Consider the following 20,942-nt stretch of genomic DNA (forward strand, 5'->3'; position numbering starts at 1 on the left):
AGTTAGTGGGAAACATGATTTAGATAATTTTAAAGAAATTGCAATATTTTGAATCAGAGCAAAATTTCATTAACAATATTACTGTTAATTTTTTTATGTCTTATGATTGTAATGCTTCTCTTTTTTTCTTTTAACAGAAGAAATACAGAAAGGGGTTTATTGATGTTTCAAAAATCAAGTGTGTGGAAATAGTGAAGAATGATGATGGTGTCATTCCCTGTCAAAATAAGTATCCATTTCAGGTGAGCTGGTGCATTTCTGTGGCAGTGCAGTGCTGGGCTTAGTCATGTTTGCTCTTTGACATTCCAGTTTCCTGTCCTTGCTTTGCTGGCTGATTGGCTGATTTCTAGGTTCATTTGCCAGTTTAATAGTTGTGACTTTTCTTCATGAACTGCTTAAGTCTTCGTGGCAACATTATCTGATTCTTAAGGAGTTGGGGCTAAGACTGAAAAGTGAGGGTTGAAGTTTTCCCTATGAATCTGAGCAACTGAGAAGTGAAAGGTGTGAGTTATCCTCAAGTGGAAATAACGTTAAAAGGCTGCTTGTGATGAAAACAATAATTAGCCTTATATGTTAATTAAACTATGCTTCTTTGGGGTAATCGTGTTATTTTTTTCCCCTGACAATGATTCTGTTGCATAAGGGAGGTAAATATCTCATTATTCTCATTTATGTCTGAGGAAATCAGTGCTCACCTGTTCAATAGCTTCTCCAAGGTCACCTTGTAAATGAAAAAGCCTGCCAAGCACACACACGGGCATCTCCTCTCCGGAAGAGGAGGGTCCGGCGTCCTGCGCTACTCCGCATTCATGCAGGTATCTTGGTTCCCACCTGCCTTGAGAACTCAGGAGTGTGGAGTTGGATCCTGAAAATCCGGAGCTCTCAGCCCCTCCCCAGCACCTCACCACTGCCTTCCCTGCTCGAGGATGTTTTTATGCTCCCCTTGAGCAGTGAATGTCCCTAGTGAAAGTCACCTTTTACCCATGGCTGTGGTCTCACCGTGTCTTGAAAGGAAAGTTGCAAAAGTCTTTTTCAATGTGGTGGAATTTTTGCTTGTTTTTAATTGCTCTTATGAAGTTATCAATTACATTGGAATTATACATTTACCAGTTTTGGGGGATGAAGATGTTTGGGAAGCAGTGAGCCAAAATATCCAAGCTCCTGGCTTATTCTCCACTTAGGGTGGCAACATCACAAATGGAGGAAGGGCTACATTTAATTTTCCTTTTCCCTGTTCCTTATTTTATAGCTACCATTTCTCTGAGTGAAGGACAGGGACAGTAAGTGCTTAGAGAGTGACTTTGAGGCCAAACTGCCTGATTTGCTTACTGGCTATGTGAGCTTGTGTAAGTCACTTAACCTCTCTGTGCCTGTTTCCTCTCTTGAAAAATGAGAATAATAACAATAATAGTACTCATTTCATAGGGTTGTTATGAGGATTAACTGATGTGATATATAAATAGCTTTGACATATAATCAGAGCAAGGTAAGTGGTACTTGCTATTATTACTATTGCTATTCTCTTACTACTGCTGCTGTTATTAATATTATACCTAATATTACACCTACCACCTGGATCTAGAAGTAAGATAAATTTAAACCTTCTTCGTAAGTATGTTGAATGCATATATAATGGAAATTTAGCAGAGAACCATTCCTACCACACTTCTTTTTTTTTTCCTTTGAGATGGAGCCTTGCTTTGTCACCCAGGCTGGGGTGCAATGATATGATCTCAGCTCACTGAGACCTCCACTTCCCAGGTTCAAGCGATTCTCATGACTCAGCCACCAAAGTAGCTGGGATTATAGGCATGTACCATCACGCCCGGCTAATTTTTGTATTTTTAGTAGAGACAGGGTTTCACCATGTTGGCCAGGCTGGTCTTGAACTCCTGGCCTCAAGTGACCTGCCTGCCTCAGCCTCCCAAAGTGCTGAGATTACAGTCGTGAGCCACTGCACCGGGCCTCCTGCCACAGCTTTGATGGCTGTTAGACATGTTAGGGATTGACAGCATTGGGGATCTGTGGCTCTCATGATTCTGGACCCAGAATTAGGATTTTTGCTGTCCAAGAAAGAGAGATTCACTCTGCAAGTTTTGGGTTGCTTTTAAGAATGATAATACAAGTAGAACAGAAAGCATTCCATCCTTGAACTATTAAAATTGTTGAGATGAATAAATATGAGAAAAGTTCGAAAACAATCTGAAAAATTAAATCAAGAAGGGATAAGCTTGAGCTTTATACAATTTAAAGCAGCATGATTTGAAAGGTGAAAAATACCCTCTCTTATTATAACTTAAATATAACTAAGAAAGTATAGATCCTAGTTTCAGATTTTCATAGTGAAATTTTACATTAGGTTCAGATGCAAAGTGAAAACAATAAAAGTAGAAGTAGACGTTTTCGGCCGGGCGCGGTGGCTCACGCCTGTAATCCCAGCACTTTGGGAGGCCGAGAAGGGTGTATCACGAGGTCAGGAGATCGAGACCATCCTGGCTAACACGGTGAAACCCCGTCTCTACTAAAAATACAAAAAAAAATTAGCCGGGCGTGGTGGCGGGCGCCTGTAGTCCCAGCTACTCGGAGAGGCTGAGGCAGGAGAATGGCGTGAACCCGGGAGGCGGAGCTTACAGTGAGCCGAGATGGCGCCACTGCACTCCAGCCTGGGCGACAGAGCGAGACTCTGTCTCAAAAAAAAAAAAAAAAAAGAAGTAGACGTTTTCGAAAGACACTGGGAGACGAAAGAGGGACGGATGGAGAAAATGGTGGGGAATCCGTACCAGCTGCCTAGATGGGATGGTTCCTCCTTCATGCTTTTCTAGATGAGTCATTCTGATGGCAGCTGGGAGATCCCCAGGAGCTGGCATGTCTTCCCTGGGCTTCAAACCCAGATCTGTCTACCTTTTGTCTGTGCTGTTTCTCCTACACCACACCGTTAAGTCTATGGAATAAATGAATGAGCGGATGGAAGATATAAATAGGAGGGTGGGTAACTACGAGTGGGTAGTGTTACTGAGGGAGAGTATTCCCTCCTTGTTTAAATGGTTTCTGCACTTGAAGTTTGCAAAGCTCTTCCCTCCCCAGCAGACTCTGCTGTGGTAGGATGACTCAGCACAAGAATTAAGGCCGCGAGAAATGCAGCTCCCTGGACCCTCCTCCCCAGGAGGCCAACATGGTGTGATCTGAGGTTTGCTCAGGGAGATACTGGCCCACAAATATCTCTTCAGCCTACCAAACACCCTGAGATGCCAAAACAAGGCGCTATTCCTAGAAACTTCTCGTAGAAATACAAATGCCCCAAGTTAGCTAGGTAATATATCAAGCTAGTTTTAGTTATCGAAACTCTGAATTTGGATTAGGTGTTTTTTTGGTGGGGAGAGGCGGTTAGCTAGTCTAACAAACTTTAAGGAAGTTTTACAGGCTCTTGGTACTGACACGAGATGAGTTTTGTGGGGAAGTTAGACTGCTTGGAGTCTGGAAAGGCAGATTCCAGGAGGGCAACAGTCAAGGGATATTTGGGGGTTAAATATCCTACTCATATGACTTAATCTCAGCCACTTTGGTTTTGTCATTTGAAAAATGAGGATTCTAACACTAAGAAAGAACTGGATTGCTGTATGGATGATATGAGGCAGTGCATGTAAAGTGCTTAGCCCAATTGTGGGGACTCAGTAAATTATTATAATAAATTAAATTGTTATTACAATACACCGCAGGTTTCCGGAAGGTCCGAGGCCCTAGCAGTCTTTTCCAGACATCTCACTGTCAATTCAGAATGACTAGTTCATGGTGCGTGGTTCCTTCTGCACAGAGTTGGTTGTGTGGGCAAGCCCGCATAAATGTGAAAATCATGGAGCAAATGAGGAAACACATCTCTTCACATCTCCTTTAGCACTTTATCGCTCTGATATCATGGCTCACTTTCTGTCTTGTAATAAGGTATTTCTATATTTGTCTTGGAAATAAGCTTCATGTCCGATTCATTTATGTGTCTTGTGCAGTTCCAGCAAGGTGCTGAATGGTATATAGCATCATTTGTTCTATGGTGTTCACATTACGATTACAGTGCATTTCTGGCTGGTTACCGTGGCTCTCACACCTGTAGTCTTAGCACTTTGGAGGCCCAGGTGGGAAGATCACTGGAGCCTAGGGGTTCCAGGTTGTAGTGAGCTGCAATTCCACCACTGCCATCCAGCATGGGCAACAGAGCAAGACCCTGTCTCTAAGAAAAAAAAAAAAAGTACATTCCTTTGATTTAAATGAACAAGAAGGAATTATCTATTGAATATGGTCAGTGATAACCATTTATCAATGAAAGAGCTATTTGATTTTCAATCCAGTGGGTGTGGACGTGACAAAGGGAGGTTTCTAGCCATGTATTACTTTTTAGCCAGTCTAGACGGTTTTTCTGCCTCGTGACTGACCATGAAGAATAAAATGACAAAATTTCTGGCTTAGTTTCCCAGGGTTATCTTATTAATAATATTAGAAGTGTTAAAAGTAAGACATTTAATTGCCCACCAAGGACTACCTCTAAGTGAGGCACTGTGGTTAAGAGGCTGGGCTCTGGAGTCTGAATTCTGGCTTTCTGGATTACCAGCCAAATGGCGATGGGCAGGTTAGGCAGTGCAACATCAGGGGACAGCATCTGCAGTGCGTGGTGCATGAGTGGTATCTGCTGAAGTTACACAGGAGTGGGGGCCTGGATAGGCCTTTATTTTCTCATTTATAAAATAGAAAAACTCGTACCTTGATGGCAGGATTAATTGAGTTAAAGTCTGTAAAGCACACAGCACAGTGCTGGCATAGTCAGTGCTTAATCCAGTTAGCTACTGCAATTATTGATAGTGGCAAAAGGAAACTATAAGAGCGATGCTGAAGGAGTAGTCCATTCATCTAAAATATTATTTAGAGAAATACTGAATGTCTGTTATACCAAGTTTATCTAAGGAACTTTAGTTAATTGGATTGAAAGAAATACTGAGATTAATGAAGTATCCTGGCCTTTTTTTTTTCCTTCTATAAAACATGGTCCTTTGCAAAACGTGTATTCTACTTAATGTAGAAATGAAGAAGTATTTGCGCTTTTGTAAGAAATTAACCTGGGTTTTCTGGATATGAAGTTATTGACTTTCAGTTATTTGAGAATCATTTATTGGTGCCTGTAGTACCAAGGGTTCTGTGCTAGACAGAAGTGCTGTGTCTAAGTCCTCCTCACCAATTCCATCTTTTGTTTTATTTTAGGTTGTTCATGATGCTAACACACTTTACATTTTTGCACCTAGTCCACAGAGCAGGGACCTGTGGGTGAAGAAGTTAAAAGAAGGTAAAACTCAACGAAATATTGCTCTGTATATAATTGGAGGATGTATAATATTGTTATCATTAAGACAGAAATACAGCTAATGTATCTATTGCATTTGTAATCTGTTAATCTACATACAGTAAGTGTTTCTCCAAGGATATGCTGTTGTTGTTAGTTATACCAGCATATTGAAGATAACTTCCCTTTTTAAAATCTGATTTTTTTCTAGTAGATATAGTTTCCAAGAAAAGCACGTTCCCATTTAATGTGTAATATATCTGAAGGTGATAAAGCACAAGCTTTCATGATAACAGAATTTGGCGTTTTCTTGTTTTTTTTTCGTTTGTTTTGTTTTTTGTTTTTTGTTTTTTTTGAGATAGAGTTTCACTCTGTCACCCAGGCTGGAGTGCAGTGGTGTGATCTCGGCTCACTGCAACCTCCGCCTCCTGGGTTCAAGTGATTCTCCTGCCTCAGCCTCCCGAGTAGCTAGGATTACAGGCACCCACCACCACGCCCGGCTACTTTTTGTATTTTTAGTAGGGACAGGGTTTCACCATGTTGGCCAGGCTGGCCTTGAACTCCTGACTTCAGGTGATCTGCCCGCCTCGGCCTCCCAAAGTGCTGGGATTACAGACATGAGCCGCTGCGCCCGGCCCAGAATTTGGTATTTTCTAAGAAAGTGCCCATGTAGTCAATATTTGGTGTGGATGGAGTGACATATTCATGAAGGGTTTAAATGGGTGATTTGTCCTGCATAGTCCTCATTGCTTCTCCTATAGAACAAAATGGTGGCAGGTTGACTTTTGCATTTATCCATCATTGGTGTAGCAGCAGTCATTTCTGCTAACAAGGGTGCTTCACACACACAAAAAAGAAGGGGTCAAAGAGAACTATAGAGCTTTTCTGAATGCTGAGTCCTATGATCTAAGGGCATTCTTATAGTAAACATAGTATCCAAGGAATAAGTAATGATCGACACTGTTACTTACGAAACATTCTGTAGTCGCTTTTGTATTTCACTAATCATTACTATATCTGTGAATTACAGAAATAAAGAACAACAATAATATTATGATTAAATATCATCCTAAATTCTGGACAGATGGAAGTTATCAGTGTTGTAGACAAACTGAAAAATTAGCACCCGGATGTGAAAAATACAATCTTTTTGAGAGTAGTAAGTACTCATTTTATTCCATAATTATATTGTGCTTAGAATGAACATATAATTGGTATGGTAAGAAAGTGACATGGTTTTGATTAAGTACAGCACACTTTCTAGTACAGTGTAAAATGTAGGGTAGGTGTGTTTTGTAAGAAAAATTATATTTAGTTACAGTGGGAACTTCTCATGGAATCAAAAGGTCTATTTTGGGAAGCTTTTATCACAATATTGAATCTTGTTCAAAATGAATCCATTGAAAGTGTGAGCCTAATGTGGCAGTGTCAGCAGCTTTGAAAAGCATTAATGTTCTTCAACAAATAAACCAAGATGTGGAGCTAGAAACCTCATGTAGCAGTGCATCCACAGTCTGATTAGGGCTGTTCTCATTTTGATGGGGTATAGCAGTATGGATTTCAGTAGTGGCTTCAGTCTGTTAGAAGAGTAAGATGTCATAATGATACTCACATGTAAATGTTGAGATGAACAATGTCTAAGGTTAATTTTGACACCTAAGACCTTTATAAATCCTGGGAATGAGAGACCCTTAGTCATAAGCTAAAACATGGAGATTGTTAAGTTACTAGTGCTGTAGTAGGACACCCATAGTAATGATTGGATATACCGTTTCCTGCTGGTGCCATGCAGAATGCTCACTGGGTCCATCAGAACTGACAGAGCTTCTGGATATGAGCAGAACAGCTACCTGGCAGGGATGCTGTATTATGAACGAGGCCAGACCAGATGACCTTCTCAGTCCATCCAGCCCTCAGTTCTATGAGTCCTGGCACCCTGATTCTCTTGGGATATCCTCACATTAACTTAGCACATTAAAGAGGAAGCCCAAGTTTCTAAGGCTGTTCCCTATTTTTTTTAAATATCTTAAGGTTTGGTATTAGTGAATGCACAGTCTGACTTGCTGTAAAAAGAGACCCAAAAGTTACAGTGACTTAAACTAGAGAGAAATTTATTTCAGTCTCATGTAATAACCTACAGGTGATAGGTGGGTGATCCGGGGCTGGGGGTATTCTTACAGGGGTTCCTCGGGTTGCTCCAGCTCTAGCAGTCTCTCTCTTCCTGGAAGCAGAAAGAAGGGGGTCAAGGATGCCCATGGGAAATCCTTTTAGGGATGAGATCTAAAAATGGCACACCCCATTTGTACACAGAATCCTTTGATTAGAATTTGGTCCCATTGCCACACCTAGCTGGGAAACATTCTTTATCTTGGGTAGCCTTGTGTCAGCCAAAACTCTAGGACTGTGGACTGTAGAGGAAGGGACAGCCAAAGCTGATTAATTTCTCAGTGTTGTCATGATTTCAATGTTTGATTCCATGAGCATTGTTGAGTGCCCAGTTTATGCAGTGGTGGGAATACAAAGAACTGGCCTGGCCTCAATCCCTGTGGCATTTATAGTCTGTTCAGAAAGGCAGAAATGCAAACCGGCTATAATAGCAGTTTTTAATTCTGTTCTAAAAAATAGAGATACAAGCAGCATACACCAGAGTTGGTCAGAGTGTGCTGCTTGTCTATGTGTTAATTCCCACTTTTCCTTAAAACTATCAATATCTTATTTTTATCAATTATTGGTAGATAGCATTTTTACCTGTTTTTGTTGGCATTTTCAGGTATAAGGAAAGCACTACCTCCAGCACCAGAAACAAAGAAGGTAGGTGGTCTTTAGCTTTCGATAGTAAATCTTTACATTTTAAGCCTTTAAGTCTTAAGTTTTGGTAGCGTTTGTGGCTTATTGAGTATGCGGTTTATTCATTGATGTGACACAATTTTCCCCTAGGACCATCTCAGAAGCAGATGTGCTATAGCTTATTTCAATTTTTTGTGGTGTCAAATAATACCAATTTAATTGTATGAGATTTTATCATTGGAGATCCTGTTATCATCTGGCATTTTGCCTCTATTTTCACTTAAAGAGTTGTATTAAGAAGAGTGGGACTTTAGATAAATATTTCAGTCTTAAGACGACACTGTGACAAAGAAGTGACTTCACTGATATAATGATGTGCCTTTCAGGAGTGGGGTATAGTGGAGAAAACATGCACTTTGGACCCATTCAAGACTTGATCTGATATGAGTGACTTTGAGTGGGTTAATTACATCATTGTTACCTTAGTTATGAAACAGGAATTATAGTACTCTTCTTCATGAGAGTTTGTTGGATTATAGTAAGTAGACTTGAGGTTTCTACTTTATTCTGTGGTGATGTATGACTCATTTAGTGTTTTGATTCATGATCAGTTTCATATAGAAGACTAAACTTTCAAATGTTATCTTCCTTGTTTAGCGAAGGCCTCCCCCACCAATTCCACTAGAAGAAGAAGATAATAGTGAAGAAATCGTTGTAGCCATGTATGATTTCCAAGCGACAGAAGGACATGATCTCAGATTAGAGAGAGGCCAAGAGTATCTCATTTTAGAAAAGAATGATGTTCATTGGTGGAGAGCAAGAGATAAATATGGGTAAGTATTCCCTCTCTGTGTGGGACATGCAGTGGGTGGGTGGGAGTCAAGTGCTGAGTGAGAAGAAGATAAGTCGTAACTATCGTGTAATGAGACTAATTTCACCAGCCATAAATGGAAGCACACTTTATTACTTTGTAGTAACACAGTCCTTTCTTAGTGGTCACTCAGTAAATGCAAATTGATCAATCACTTCTTTTCAAAAGTTAGAATACATTGGTCTCTTTCTCATCTGATACATGTTTAATATGATTATTTTGACCTTGAGGGAAATTAAATTTTATATTTTGTCCCCACCTGCCATAAGTAAGTAATCTTAGATTTTTCTAAGAAATAGTTTATTGTAATTTTTTTCTTAGACTCTCTCTCTATATATATGTACATATGTGTATGTGTGTGTGTGTGTATGCATACACATACACAGTGCAATGAAGCCTCTTCTCACTTCTTTCTCTCTCTCCATGAATATATGGAGGAGTAAGAGAATATATATATATATATATATATATATATATGTATGTGTGTGTCTATATATATGTGCATATGTTTGTGTATGTATAAAATACATACGTATGTACATGCAGGAAATTAAACAGCAAGCTTTTTTTTGTACAAGTTAATTTAGGATTTAAAGAAAACAGTCCTTTCAACCCTGTCATTGATAAATATATGGGCAGATAGGGGTAACTGTAGGGGATGAGTATCTTGCAGGCTTCATAAGCAAACTCTGTATCCTGTGTTTACCTCTGCAGTGCAATCCCACTTATACTCTGAGTTCCAGTGGATGAGAAGAGGAGAACTTTTTGTCCTGCCAGAGCACATTCTTCTTCCACCTGCCCTCTCACCTCCCAGCCCCAGCCCCAATTTCAAGTCACTGTTCCTCAGTTCACTTCGGGAGAAGCAGTGGAAACCTCTGGTTTAGGCAGGGTCCTTCTCTTCTGCTTGATTCCTAGGCATGGTGCATATATGAGTGCCGTTTTTCTGTGCGTTATTAACTTATTTGCAACTCTTAACCTTTTATTCCATGTTTACAAGAAGGTTGTCACTGCTTCTCCTTGTCAGATGCTGTATAAGATTGATTTCTATTTTTAATTTTTTTTGTTGTAGAAATTTTCAAGCATCCAAAAAGTATATAATAGTATAATGGAATCTCTTTTTGCTTGACTTCAAAAATTACCAACATTTTGCCAGTCTAATCCTTCCATTATTTTCTAGAATATTTAAAAGTAGATTCAAGTCATCATGTTATTTCACTCCTAAATCTAAATTCTAAAGACTTTTAAAAAAACCACCGCCATGTCATTATCATTCTTAATAATAGTATTTTAAATAAGATCGTCTGTAGACTTTCCCTTAATATTTTTGTACCTGGAGGAAGAGTACAAATGAAAATCCACATAACATATATCTAAGTATTTAGGAGTTATAAATCAAGCTAACAGACTTTATCCTCCAACTTGACAAATACCCTTTCATAGTGACAAGAAAGGCATGGTTTGGATTTAGAGCTCTGTGTCAGAATGTTGCAGTGCATGGAAAGCTGGCACTGGGGGCTACCTCTCTTCTTTCTTCCCTCCTGCCCTGGCTCTATCTCTCATGTACCATATGGATCTTCCAACCTGTACACCCACACTCTTACTGTGTGGTTTGCAAAAGCTACCCCGCATCCTGGCCACACCTTCAGCCTCAGTGAAAGGGAATGCACGTGGCCAGCCAGCACAATTTGGTTTTTGGAAGATGGACCCAGTAGAAGCATGTAGACTTTGGAAATGAGCAGGGAATTCTGGGGTCCTAGTTACCTAGAAAGGAGCATGGGAACTCAGGTCAGAGGGAAGACGCGCTTTTGCAGAGCTCTCAAAAGTGTGGGGTCAGAGCAAGAGCTTCTCTGGCCCAGGTCTAAGGATGGAACCAATTATGTGATTCCAGTTTCCCCGATTAGCTCTAATACTTATTTTTACGGTTGGTTTATTCAAACCAGGACCCACACACTGCATTTTGGTTAATATATCTCTTATGTTTCTCTTATTCTACATTTTTGATTTATTGATGAAAGCAGGTCATTTAACACTAAAATGAGCCATAATCTAGATTAAACGGATTGTTTTCTTGTGGTGTCACTTAATGTGCCTGTGTTTCTTGTATTTCTTGTGAACTGGCAAGTAGAGCTAGAGGCTTGATCACATTAGAAGGTGATCTCTGGCTGTCCTGCTTTTAATAATGCTAAGATTGCTTAGTGGTTCAGGCGTCAGACTTGTTCATCTGTCATAAAGTTCTTCATCGGTGTTTACCCTGATGATTTGGGGGTTCATTAATGATTCTTAAGAGTCATTATTTCATTAGGGATTACAAAATGGTGATTTCATAATTTTGTCATTCCATCTGCGTTTAGTAGTTCTCTAAAGAAGAACTGCCTCATCTACCAATTCGTTTAGTTCATGAAGGAAAGGAAAGATGAAATTTGGATTCTTAAACTTTTACTAATTTTCAGAATAATGAGTTGATGACTGAGGTCTCTAGTGATAACAATGGTAACCAACAGTTTATTTTTAGTGTCACTATGGATACTTATATATTTGGTTCCAATCTATTGCCACCATTATTCTTTTTGCTTGAACTGGCCAATTTCAGGTCGATGGTAGCTGTTTTTGGTAGAGGACCCTGTTAGTTTTTCTTTCCTGCTTTCTGGCTCAGTGAAATGGCTCAAGTTATCTTGTATTTATTTTTCTGGCCAAACTTACAATTTGACATTTTTCTTTTCTTTTTTTTTTTTTTTTTTGAGACGGAGTCTCGTTCTGTCTCCCAGGCTGGGGTGCTGGAATGCAGTGGCGCGATCTTGGCTCATTTCAACCTCCGCCTCCCAGGTTCAAGTGATTCTTGTGCCTCAGCCTCCCAAGTAGCTGGGATTATACGCATGTTCCACCACGCCCAGCTAATTTTTGTATTTTTTAGTAGAGACAGGGTTTCACCATGTTGGCCAGGCAGGTCTCGAATTCCTTGCCTCAAGTGATCTGCCTGCCTTGGCCTCCCAAAGTGCTGGGATTACAGGCGTGAGCCACTGCACCTGGACACAATTCGACATTTTTCTAAGGAGGACTGGCTCCTTTTAGTCACAAATGGTATTTGGAGACAGTGGCAATGCTAAGATTTTAACTGCTGCTGGATTGCCATTCCTTCTGGGCCTTTCTCGGTGCAACAGAGCTACCTATATGCACATATTTGTGTGTGTGTGTGTGTGTATTATGAGTTCTTACTAATACTTTAAATTCAAATTTAAGATTATAAGGTTTCTACTCAATTTTTAAATTTTATATGTGTATCTCTTTTCTTATGCTGAAAACCTTAGCTCCTACTGACATAAGAGTGCATCTTAAATTGTGATGTGTGTAAAAGTCATTTGGGGTAAAATCAGACATTTTTTGACCTCACATAGGTCTTCTTAGTTCGCATTTATTGGGTTATGACCCAAGAATTTGCTGTTTTAACAAGTGCCCCAAATGATACTGACCCAAAGGCCAGGAATTAGCCTTTGTGAAACTATTCTATAAGAACTATGGAGGTATTAGAGTGGTGGGTATTTTTAATCCAACACTTTGACTTTTCTCAAGTAGTGGTTTCTTTAGCACATACCACCAAAATTGTGAATTCTGGAGACGTATTGTGGAATGTTGGAGGAGCACAGGACCTAGTCACAAGTCCAGAGTTCGAGTTCTGGTCCTGTTGCTGGCTCACTTTAGGATCTTTGGGGAAAAAAAATCCTATAATCTTTCTAAGCTTTAGTTTCCCCACCAGAAAATGGGTACAATAATGCCTGCCTACCCCAGAATTTTTATGGGGACCAAAAGTGAAAGTACTTTGTAAAATGTCAAGTGAATTACAGATACTGAATTTTGGGGAGTCAGCTAGTCTTTCTTATAATCTTTAAGCAATATTATGCTTTATTTCAAGAGGCAATAATCTTTCTTTCTTTTAATAACCTCCCAGTAATCTTAGTTTACCTAAAGTATTTTTCTTATTTCTAGGAATGAAGGATATATCCCAAGTAATTATGTAACGGGAAAGAAATCAAACAACTTAGATCAATATGAGTAAGTAAATGTTTATTTTGTGAATGTGGAAAATCAGAAAGTTTTCATTTTCCTAATTATGTAAGGCATTTTGAAGATTAATGGATATCTTTCATGATTCTTTGAAGGGGGTGCTAAAATAGCCTTAACCTCAATTGTCTGATGTGGTGAAAGACTGAGAATTAATCTCTATAATATATTTTTCCTGAAGGTACTGTGTGAATGGAGTTACATAAGCTTATGTACATAAATTACATGAGCATAATTAAACTGATTTGAAATAAATCACAGATTAGCTGACTTTGAAATACAGATCATGTCCATTCATTCAGGATATAAGCAGAACAGTTTCCAGAGTGGAAATGTTAATAAGAAAAAATTACTCAAATTAATTAGAGTTGACCTTTGTCAACATTAGTATATTTCCTTTCAATCTTTTTACTATTTTTGAAAAGATAGAATCATGCTTATTTCCTCATACACTTTAATATTCTTTGAAAACATTTTCCTAGCTACATTTTATTTCATTTGATCATAAATTTATTAAATATTTACTGAGATCTTAGCATGTATCAAGCATTATGTATGGCCTTAGGGACATAACCAGGCAGATGGCACATCGATGTCCAATAATTTATGTAATCATTTCCTTATTTGTGTGGTTTAGGTTGTTTTAGGTACCTTTGCTATACTTAAAAAACAGTGGGATAACCTCTTGTTTCTTATCTTAAACTGGATCTCTAAAATCTATGTGGTGGGCTACAGGCTGTGCCTGAACATTGTAAGGGTTCCCAACGCATGCCGTCAAATTGCTTTCCAGATAACTTGTGTTATTTATATACCCACTAGCAGTGTGTGGCCAAGTTGTAATGTGAGGCTCATACACATCAAACGCTCTTTTATGGTCATTCTGAGGTGGGGTATTGATGCTTCATTCACTTCCTTAAAAACAACAGCAGCAACAAGCTGTTCCTCTCTTCGTGTCACTTGCTGTACCATAAGTGTACCTTCACATCTAGGAAAGGGTTAACAAGTTCAGAAGGCCACAGTGCTCAGTGGGTGTGATCTCTCAGAGTAATTTTAGAAGCAGGAGAGAGTATAAACAATATATAAATAAAGTAGCATTTCTGCCCTTAAGTCAAATAGATTTTTGGAAAAATTATAAAATCCTTAGAATGAGGGAAGGTGCTAAAAGGTGAAAACTTGGGCCTGGTTTTAAAGCGATAGTGTGGAGAACTGATTGAATTTGGGAAAAGAGGATGCTTGGAAGCCAGATAATCCTTATCTAAATATGAGAACTCCTTTTATGACTCATGTGATTTCAGATGAGCTTTTTCAATATTGAAGTTTATGATTCATGGCCCCGAGTGTTTCAAATGTACCTTAATTTGGAAATTTTCTCTCTTCCGAGAAGTTTTCTTCCTCTGCATAACTCTGTACTTCAGTCTCCAGCGTGGGAGTGCCACTGCATTCTGTTCAGAGGCCAGGGAATCCACATGGCCTTTGTACCGTGCCCAGTAGAAGACCAAGGGGAAACCTGTTCCCATGTGGGCAGGCAGAGACCCTATTCTGTCTTCCTGCTCCATGTTCTGTTTTGTTTTGTTTTGTTTTGTTTTGGCCAAAGTCCATCCTGTAACACAGTTGTATCAGTCAGGGTTCTCTGGAGGGACAGAACTAATAGGATAGATGTATATATAAAAGGGAGTTTATTAAGGAGTACTGACTCACGATCACAAGGTGAGGTCCCATAATAGGCCATCTGCAAGCTGAGGAGCAGGGAAGGCAGTCTGAGTCCCAAAGCTGAAGAACCTGGAGTCCAGTGTTCGAGGGCAGGAAGCATCCAGCACGGGAGAAGGATGTAGGCCAGAAGACTAAACCAGTCTAGTCTTTCCAAGTTCTTCTGCCAGCTTTTATTCTGGTTGCGCTGGCAGCCGATTAGATCGTGCCCACCCAGATTGAGGGTGGGTCTGCCTTTCCCAGTCCACTGACCCAAATGTTAATCTCCTTTGGCGACACAGACACACCCGGGAGCAATACTTTGCATCCTTCAATCCAATCAAGCTGACACTCAATATTCACCATCACAACAACTTAAATGTTCTCAAGTATTTAAAAAAAAAAAAAAAAAGCCTCTGGCAGCTGTGGAGTGAACAGTTCTGCTGTTTGCTTGGGCCCAGGAGGAATCCCAGGCCACAGACTGTCACTGGGCTGAACTCAGGATTTCCAGGCCCGCAGCTCCCAGTGGTATCAGTAACTTAGTTCTAACTTCCATACCCAGTCAACAGTGTAGAGAGGAGAAGATCGGAGAGACCATTGCTGGAAAAGAAGGTAGATTCATTGCGATGTTTAATAAGAGGACGTTCTTGGTGGAAGGACGGTAAAGGGAGAAGGTGACAGAAATGAAAGGGCCCTTAGGACTGGAAAAAGCTTAGGAGAAAGGCTTTGAGTGGGTGGCATAGTTAGAAGGGCAAAATTAGAGAACAAGCTAAGATGTATAACTGGTTGGTTTTATGTTTTTCCTTTGTTTCCACCTCTTGTCTTCTTTTCATGATTTATTCTCACCCATTCTCACCAAGAAGCTTGGCAAGGGTTGACCTTTCCGGGTTAAAAGATGAAATGCCCTCAAACCTCTTCTTTCCTTATTGACACTGCTGTTTTGGGGTAACTAGCTAATCTGAAAAACTAATTTACATTAGGGATTTAATATCTAAGAACAATCTGACAAATGACCTACAAATTCAGGGCCTAATTTCTAGATTTATAATTCCTTCATCAAAAGGTATTAGCCTCTAATAAAGCTTTTGTGGCATGCTTTTTTTTTTAATCCCTACTCTTCAACCTGCTGCTTTTGAATTCCTTCCTTCCTTCCTTCCTTCTTTCCTTCCCTCCTTCCTTCCTTCCTTCCTCCCTCCCTCCCTCCCTCCCTCTGTCTCTCTCTTTCTTTCCTTTCTTTCTTTCTTTCTTTCTTTCTTTCTTTCTTTCTTTCTTCTTGTCTTTCTCTTTTTTTTTTTTTTTGGAGACAGAGTCTTACTCTGTCACCCAGGCTGGAGTGCAGTGGTGCGATCTCAGCTCACTGCAACCTCTGCCTCCCAGGTTCAAGCGATTCTCCTGCCTCAACCTCCTGGGTAGCTGGGATTACAGGTGCCCACTACCACACCCGGCTCATTTTTGTATTTTTAGTAGAGACAGGGTTTGAGGCCAGGCTGGTCTCAAACTCTTGACCTGAAGTGATCCACTGGCCTTGGCCTCCCAAAGTGCTGGGATTACAGGCGTGAGCCACCTCCCCCAGCCAAAGGTTTTTCTTTCAATTGTTGGACCCTCTTTCTCCTGTCTCTGGACTGCTTCACTGGCAACATGGTTGTTCCCAGCATTGGAATTAGGCTTGGGTGTGTGTTCTACTTCAGGAACCATTGATTGGCATAACAGTAGGCAAATTTTACCCTCTTAGAATCAGTTTTCTCATCTTTAAAAGGTCAATAGGAACCATTTTAGTACTGCACAGGCTTTGAGACCAGACCTTTGGTTCAGTTTTTGGCTTTGCTGTTTCCTAGCTGTATGCCCTTGAGATATATTTTGCTTCTCTGTTTCTCAATTTTTTCATTTGCAAAACAGTGGTGATAATACCACTGAACCTCCTAAGAGTTGTGAGGATGAAATGAGGTAATAAATGTAACGTGCTTAGAGCAGCACCTGACTGCTGTGGCTTGGATCTGGAGACCTCGCCAAATCTCATGTTGAAATTTGATCCCCAGTTTTGGAGCAGGGGCCTGGCGGGAGCTGTTTGGATTACGGAGGTAGAGCTCTCCCCCATGATGAATGGCTTGGTACCATTCTCAAGGAAGTAAGTTCTCACTGTTAGTTCCCTTAAGAACTGGTTGTTGAAAAGAGCCTGGGCTGGGCACAGTGGCTGACGCCTGTAATCCCAGTAGTTTGGGTGCTGAGGTGGGCAGATTGCTTGAGGTCAGTAGACCAGCCTGGCCAACATGGTGAAACCCCATCTCTACTAAAAATACAAAAAGTTAGCCAGTTGTGGTGGTGGGTGCCTGTAATCCCAGCTACTTGGGAGGCTGAGGCAGGAGAATCGCTTGAAGCCAGGAGGTGGAGGTTGCCGAGATTGCACCATTACACTCCAGCCTGGGCAACAAGAGTGAAACCCTATCTCAAAAAAAAAAAAAAAAAAAAAAAAAAAAATTAGCTGCGCGTGGTGGCAGGTACCTGTAGTCCCAGCTACTTGGGAGGCTGAGGCAGGAGAACCACTTATAACCACGAGGTGGAGGTTGTAGTGAGCCGAGATCGCGCCACTGCACTCCAGCCTGGGCGACAGAGCAAGACTCTGTCTCAAAAAAAATAAAGAAAAAAGAAAAGAGCCAGGTGCCTCTCTCTTCTCTTGCTTTCTCTATCTTGCCATGTAATGTCTGCACGCCAGCTCCCTTCATCTTCGGACATGAGTGGAAGCAGCCTGAGTGAGGCCTTCTTCAGATGCTGGTGCTGGCACCATGCTTCTTATACAGCCTGCAGAACCATGAGCCAAATACACCTCTTCTCTTTATAAATTAGCCAGCCTCAGGTATTCCTTTATAGAGGTGTGTGGTATCTGTGTCACATTTTACCTGTGTGTATAGTTATTCCTGACAGGAGAATTCAGGGGAGCCTTTGTTGTCTTTTTTTTTTTCTTGCCTGGAGATAGATAATCACAGGAGAGGAGAAAGAAGCCACCAAGAACTGAACTGTTAGAAAATCCCGACCATGAGTTAATTCATCTATTTATCTGTGTATGACTCCTTCCTCCTTTCTGTCTTTCAACAGACACTTAAAGGTCTGAATTGATATCCCAAAGAAGGGAACATCCTCTCCAGGGAACATCCTTTCCAGGGAACTTGCCAACACCATAAAAATGACCCCTCAGAACAGGATTTTCAAGAGCCTTCCCTTTGTGCAGTGGATTCTTTCTTTTCTCCTCCTTCTGAGGAGCTGGAATACAGTAGATGAGGAAGGGGCCTCCCCCTTTTTCTGAGTATCTTACGTTTACTTTCCTCTTGAGAGCTACAATTAGCTTCACTGATTTCTTATATCTGAACCCAAGGTGAAACCACCTTTGCTTACTCTTATTGTGAAGATGGACTGGATCTTCTGTTTTTAATAACTTTTTTTCAATCTCTCAAATCCTGCCACTTTATAATTCATAATTAAAGCTCCAGGTATGTTTCCTTCGTTAATTTTTGTGAATGTTTTTGGCACTTGACTGATGTTTCTTCTATCAGTGGAAAAGCGTTAGGGACAGAATTCTGTTCTCCTAATCTATTATATTTCTCAATTGCATTCAGAAATGTATTGATCTCAACTGCAATTTTGTTGAACTTGGTCTCATTTTATAAAGTGGGGTCCATGTAATGAGATGTTGACAGTTCTGAGGCCTGGTTCAACACCTCAGATTCCAAATAAAACATCTAACGGTCTTTAGCTTGGATTGAGGCTGTAATTTGCATTTGCCTACTACATAAAATAATCTGGACAGAAAAAGATCTTGTATTGTCTTTTTTGTTCTTTGCGTTTTTCCCTTCTTTAGTCAGGGAAGGCCTGTGTTTCCCTGTTGTAGGGTTTTTGCTGGGCCAAAAGTGGGTGCTGGTTCTCTTATGGAAGGCTGAAGCAGTACTGGGAAATTTAAATGTCCAGAGGAGCTGATCTGATTTTATAACATTTGAATTCTCAGGGTATATGACTGTGGTGGAGAATTCCTTGCCAACAAGTAAGGATCTAACAAAAGAAGTTTAAAACCAAAGACCGAAGAAAATTGTCTAAGTTCACGTTCTTATGGCCTATTTGCTTAAATCACGTGGAGGGATTGATTATGCTGGGGAAAGTAGAGAGAGGCGAGTACCTCTGAGGATGAGGTGGTTAATGACAGTATCAAGAAAAGGGCTTTCCAAAGGATAAGAAGAGGTATAGGGCCAGGCATGGTGGCTCATGCCTGTAATCCCAGGATTTTGGAAAGCCAAGGTGGGCAGATCCTTTGAGGCCAGAGTTTGAGACCAGCCTGGCCAACACAGCAAAACCCTGTCTCTACTAAAAAATACAAAAATTAGCCGGGTGTGGTGGTGCATGCCTATAATTCCAGCTACTCAGGAGGCTGAGGCAGGAAAATCGCTTGAACCTGGGAGCTGGAGGTTGCAGTGAGTTGAGATTGCACTACTGCACTTTAGTCTGGGTAATGCAGCAAGACTCTGTCTCAAAAAAAGAAGAAGAGGTAGAGATTGGCAGGGCCTTGGGATGTGGCACAGGGTGGTGGAAAGATCTGGTGGGAGGGAAGACCAGCTGCTTGGTCATGGCAGACATTTCTACAGTAGAGTCTTGGGCAACCACAGGGCTTGGGGCTCTGCTGGAAACCAGCAAGTCTGAAGACCCAGGAGGCCTGTGCTTACGTTTTGCTGTTTCTTTTGTCACCTGGGACCTTTGTGAAATTCATTGAGGGATCCTCCATTATGACTTGAGATGAAATGTGCTGCCACATTGATAGGAGGAGGGCTTGGAATAAGATTTAGTTTGAATTAAAGACAATAATACAAAGTGACACTTCCTGCATGTTTTAGTCAGTGGAATAAAATTCATTCTTGCCATGATTCTAGTAGTGAAAAATTGAAAATGATTTTTATGTTGAACAGTGAAGAATAGCTTAAATAAATTATGGCACAGGCATACTATCATATGTAGATTTATATTGATTTGCAAAAATATCCTATAATGTTATATGAAAAATTCAGGTTATAGTATAGCCTATGTAGTTTGATCTCACTTTAATAAAACATAAGAATATGGGCATACATACATGTTTTCATAGAAATATGGGTAGAAAAAATCTTGAAGTATATACATCAAAATTACTATTGTCTGTTATTGAAATTATGAGTGATATCTTGTTCTTATTTGTTATATTTATTATTGATGAGCAGAATTACCTTATTAATTCTGAAAAGAATAAAATATATCCTAAAAACCTGAGGCCTGAAATATATTGTTTTTTCTGTTCAGATGGTATTGCAGAAATATGAATAGAAGCAAGGCAGAGCAACTCCTCCACAGTGAAGTAAGTGTTTGTACTTGTGGGTTTGGCTTAAGGGCAAATTAATTTTAATGAGTCCATAATAAGTAGTTCCACATATCTCTCTTTCTAAATTTGTTCAGCAGTGAGCAAGTCTATGCAAAACTATTCCCAGAGGCTGAGGGAGCTGAGAGGCTGAAGAAAGAGGCTGACAAATTCAGTTTCTAGAAAGGAATATTTAATAGGTGCTTACAAACAGAAGTAATCAAGGGGGGCCTCAGGACAGTTATCCCCACACCTGCCCTCCAGAAATTATTCTTTATATAGCAAACTTTTAGGATAAAACATGTGCAGCTGGACATGTCTTCAGCCTTTCTTACCAACACATGTGACCACTGGTGAGGTTAGATAAGCATCTTTATGAAAGCATTGTTTAAACACCTTGCTGCAGAACACCTTGATAAGTGGGGATCGAGCACTGGTCATCATTGCGGTTTCACTTCAAGGTTACATCACTCTTGCCATGTAACAGGCTGTTTTCCTACACGCTACACCTTGAAACTGGCCCTTACAATTTCATATGCCCAAAGCCTTGGTAAAATAACCAGTGTGGTTATTGTAGCAGCGGTGTCCCCAGTATGTCCTGTTACAAAAGAAAACATATTCTTATTGAAGTTATGCAAGTAACTATATTGCCACAAAATAAGAATACTCACAAATATCTTCTAAATTTTGGAGAAATCAGGTAGAGAGAATAGTTACTGCTTCAGTTTGGCTCTCAAAAGTATACTTTACTCAATTACTGTAAGCTTTAAGTAGTTCAAAACACACAAAAACACATTTTCTTGACTCTTCTTCAGAGTAGCAGCCTTCCACACCAGGATGTTGTCCATTCACGT

General features: G+C 40.2%; 1 protein-coding gene across 1 annotated transcript in view; it reads left to right on the top strand.

The window, feature by feature from the left end:
* TEC (tec protein tyrosine kinase) overlaps positions 1–20,942 on the top strand; it is a 148,010-nt gene that overhangs the window by 106,704 nt on the left and 20,364 nt on the right. Inside the window, exons 3-9 of the mRNA XM_003258426.3 lie at positions 138–242; positions 5,245–5,326; positions 6,354–6,482; positions 8,094–8,134; positions 8,768–8,943; positions 12,963–13,028; positions 20,034–20,088. Coding sequence (XP_003258474.1) covers positions 138–242; positions 5,245–5,326; positions 6,354–6,482; positions 8,094–8,134; positions 8,768–8,943; positions 12,963–13,028; positions 20,034–20,088 — 654 coding nt within the window. The remainder of the gene's footprint in view (positions 1–137; positions 243–5,244; positions 5,327–6,353; positions 6,483–8,093; positions 8,135–8,767; positions 8,944–12,962; positions 13,029–20,033; positions 20,089–20,942) is intronic.

This window comes from Nomascus leucogenys, chromosome 20, assembly GCF_006542625.1.
Source record: "Nomascus leucogenys isolate Asia chromosome 20, Asia_NLE_v1, whole genome shotgun sequence".
Classification (NCBI taxonomy): domain Eukaryota; kingdom Metazoa; phylum Chordata; class Mammalia; order Primates; family Hylobatidae; genus Nomascus; species Nomascus leucogenys.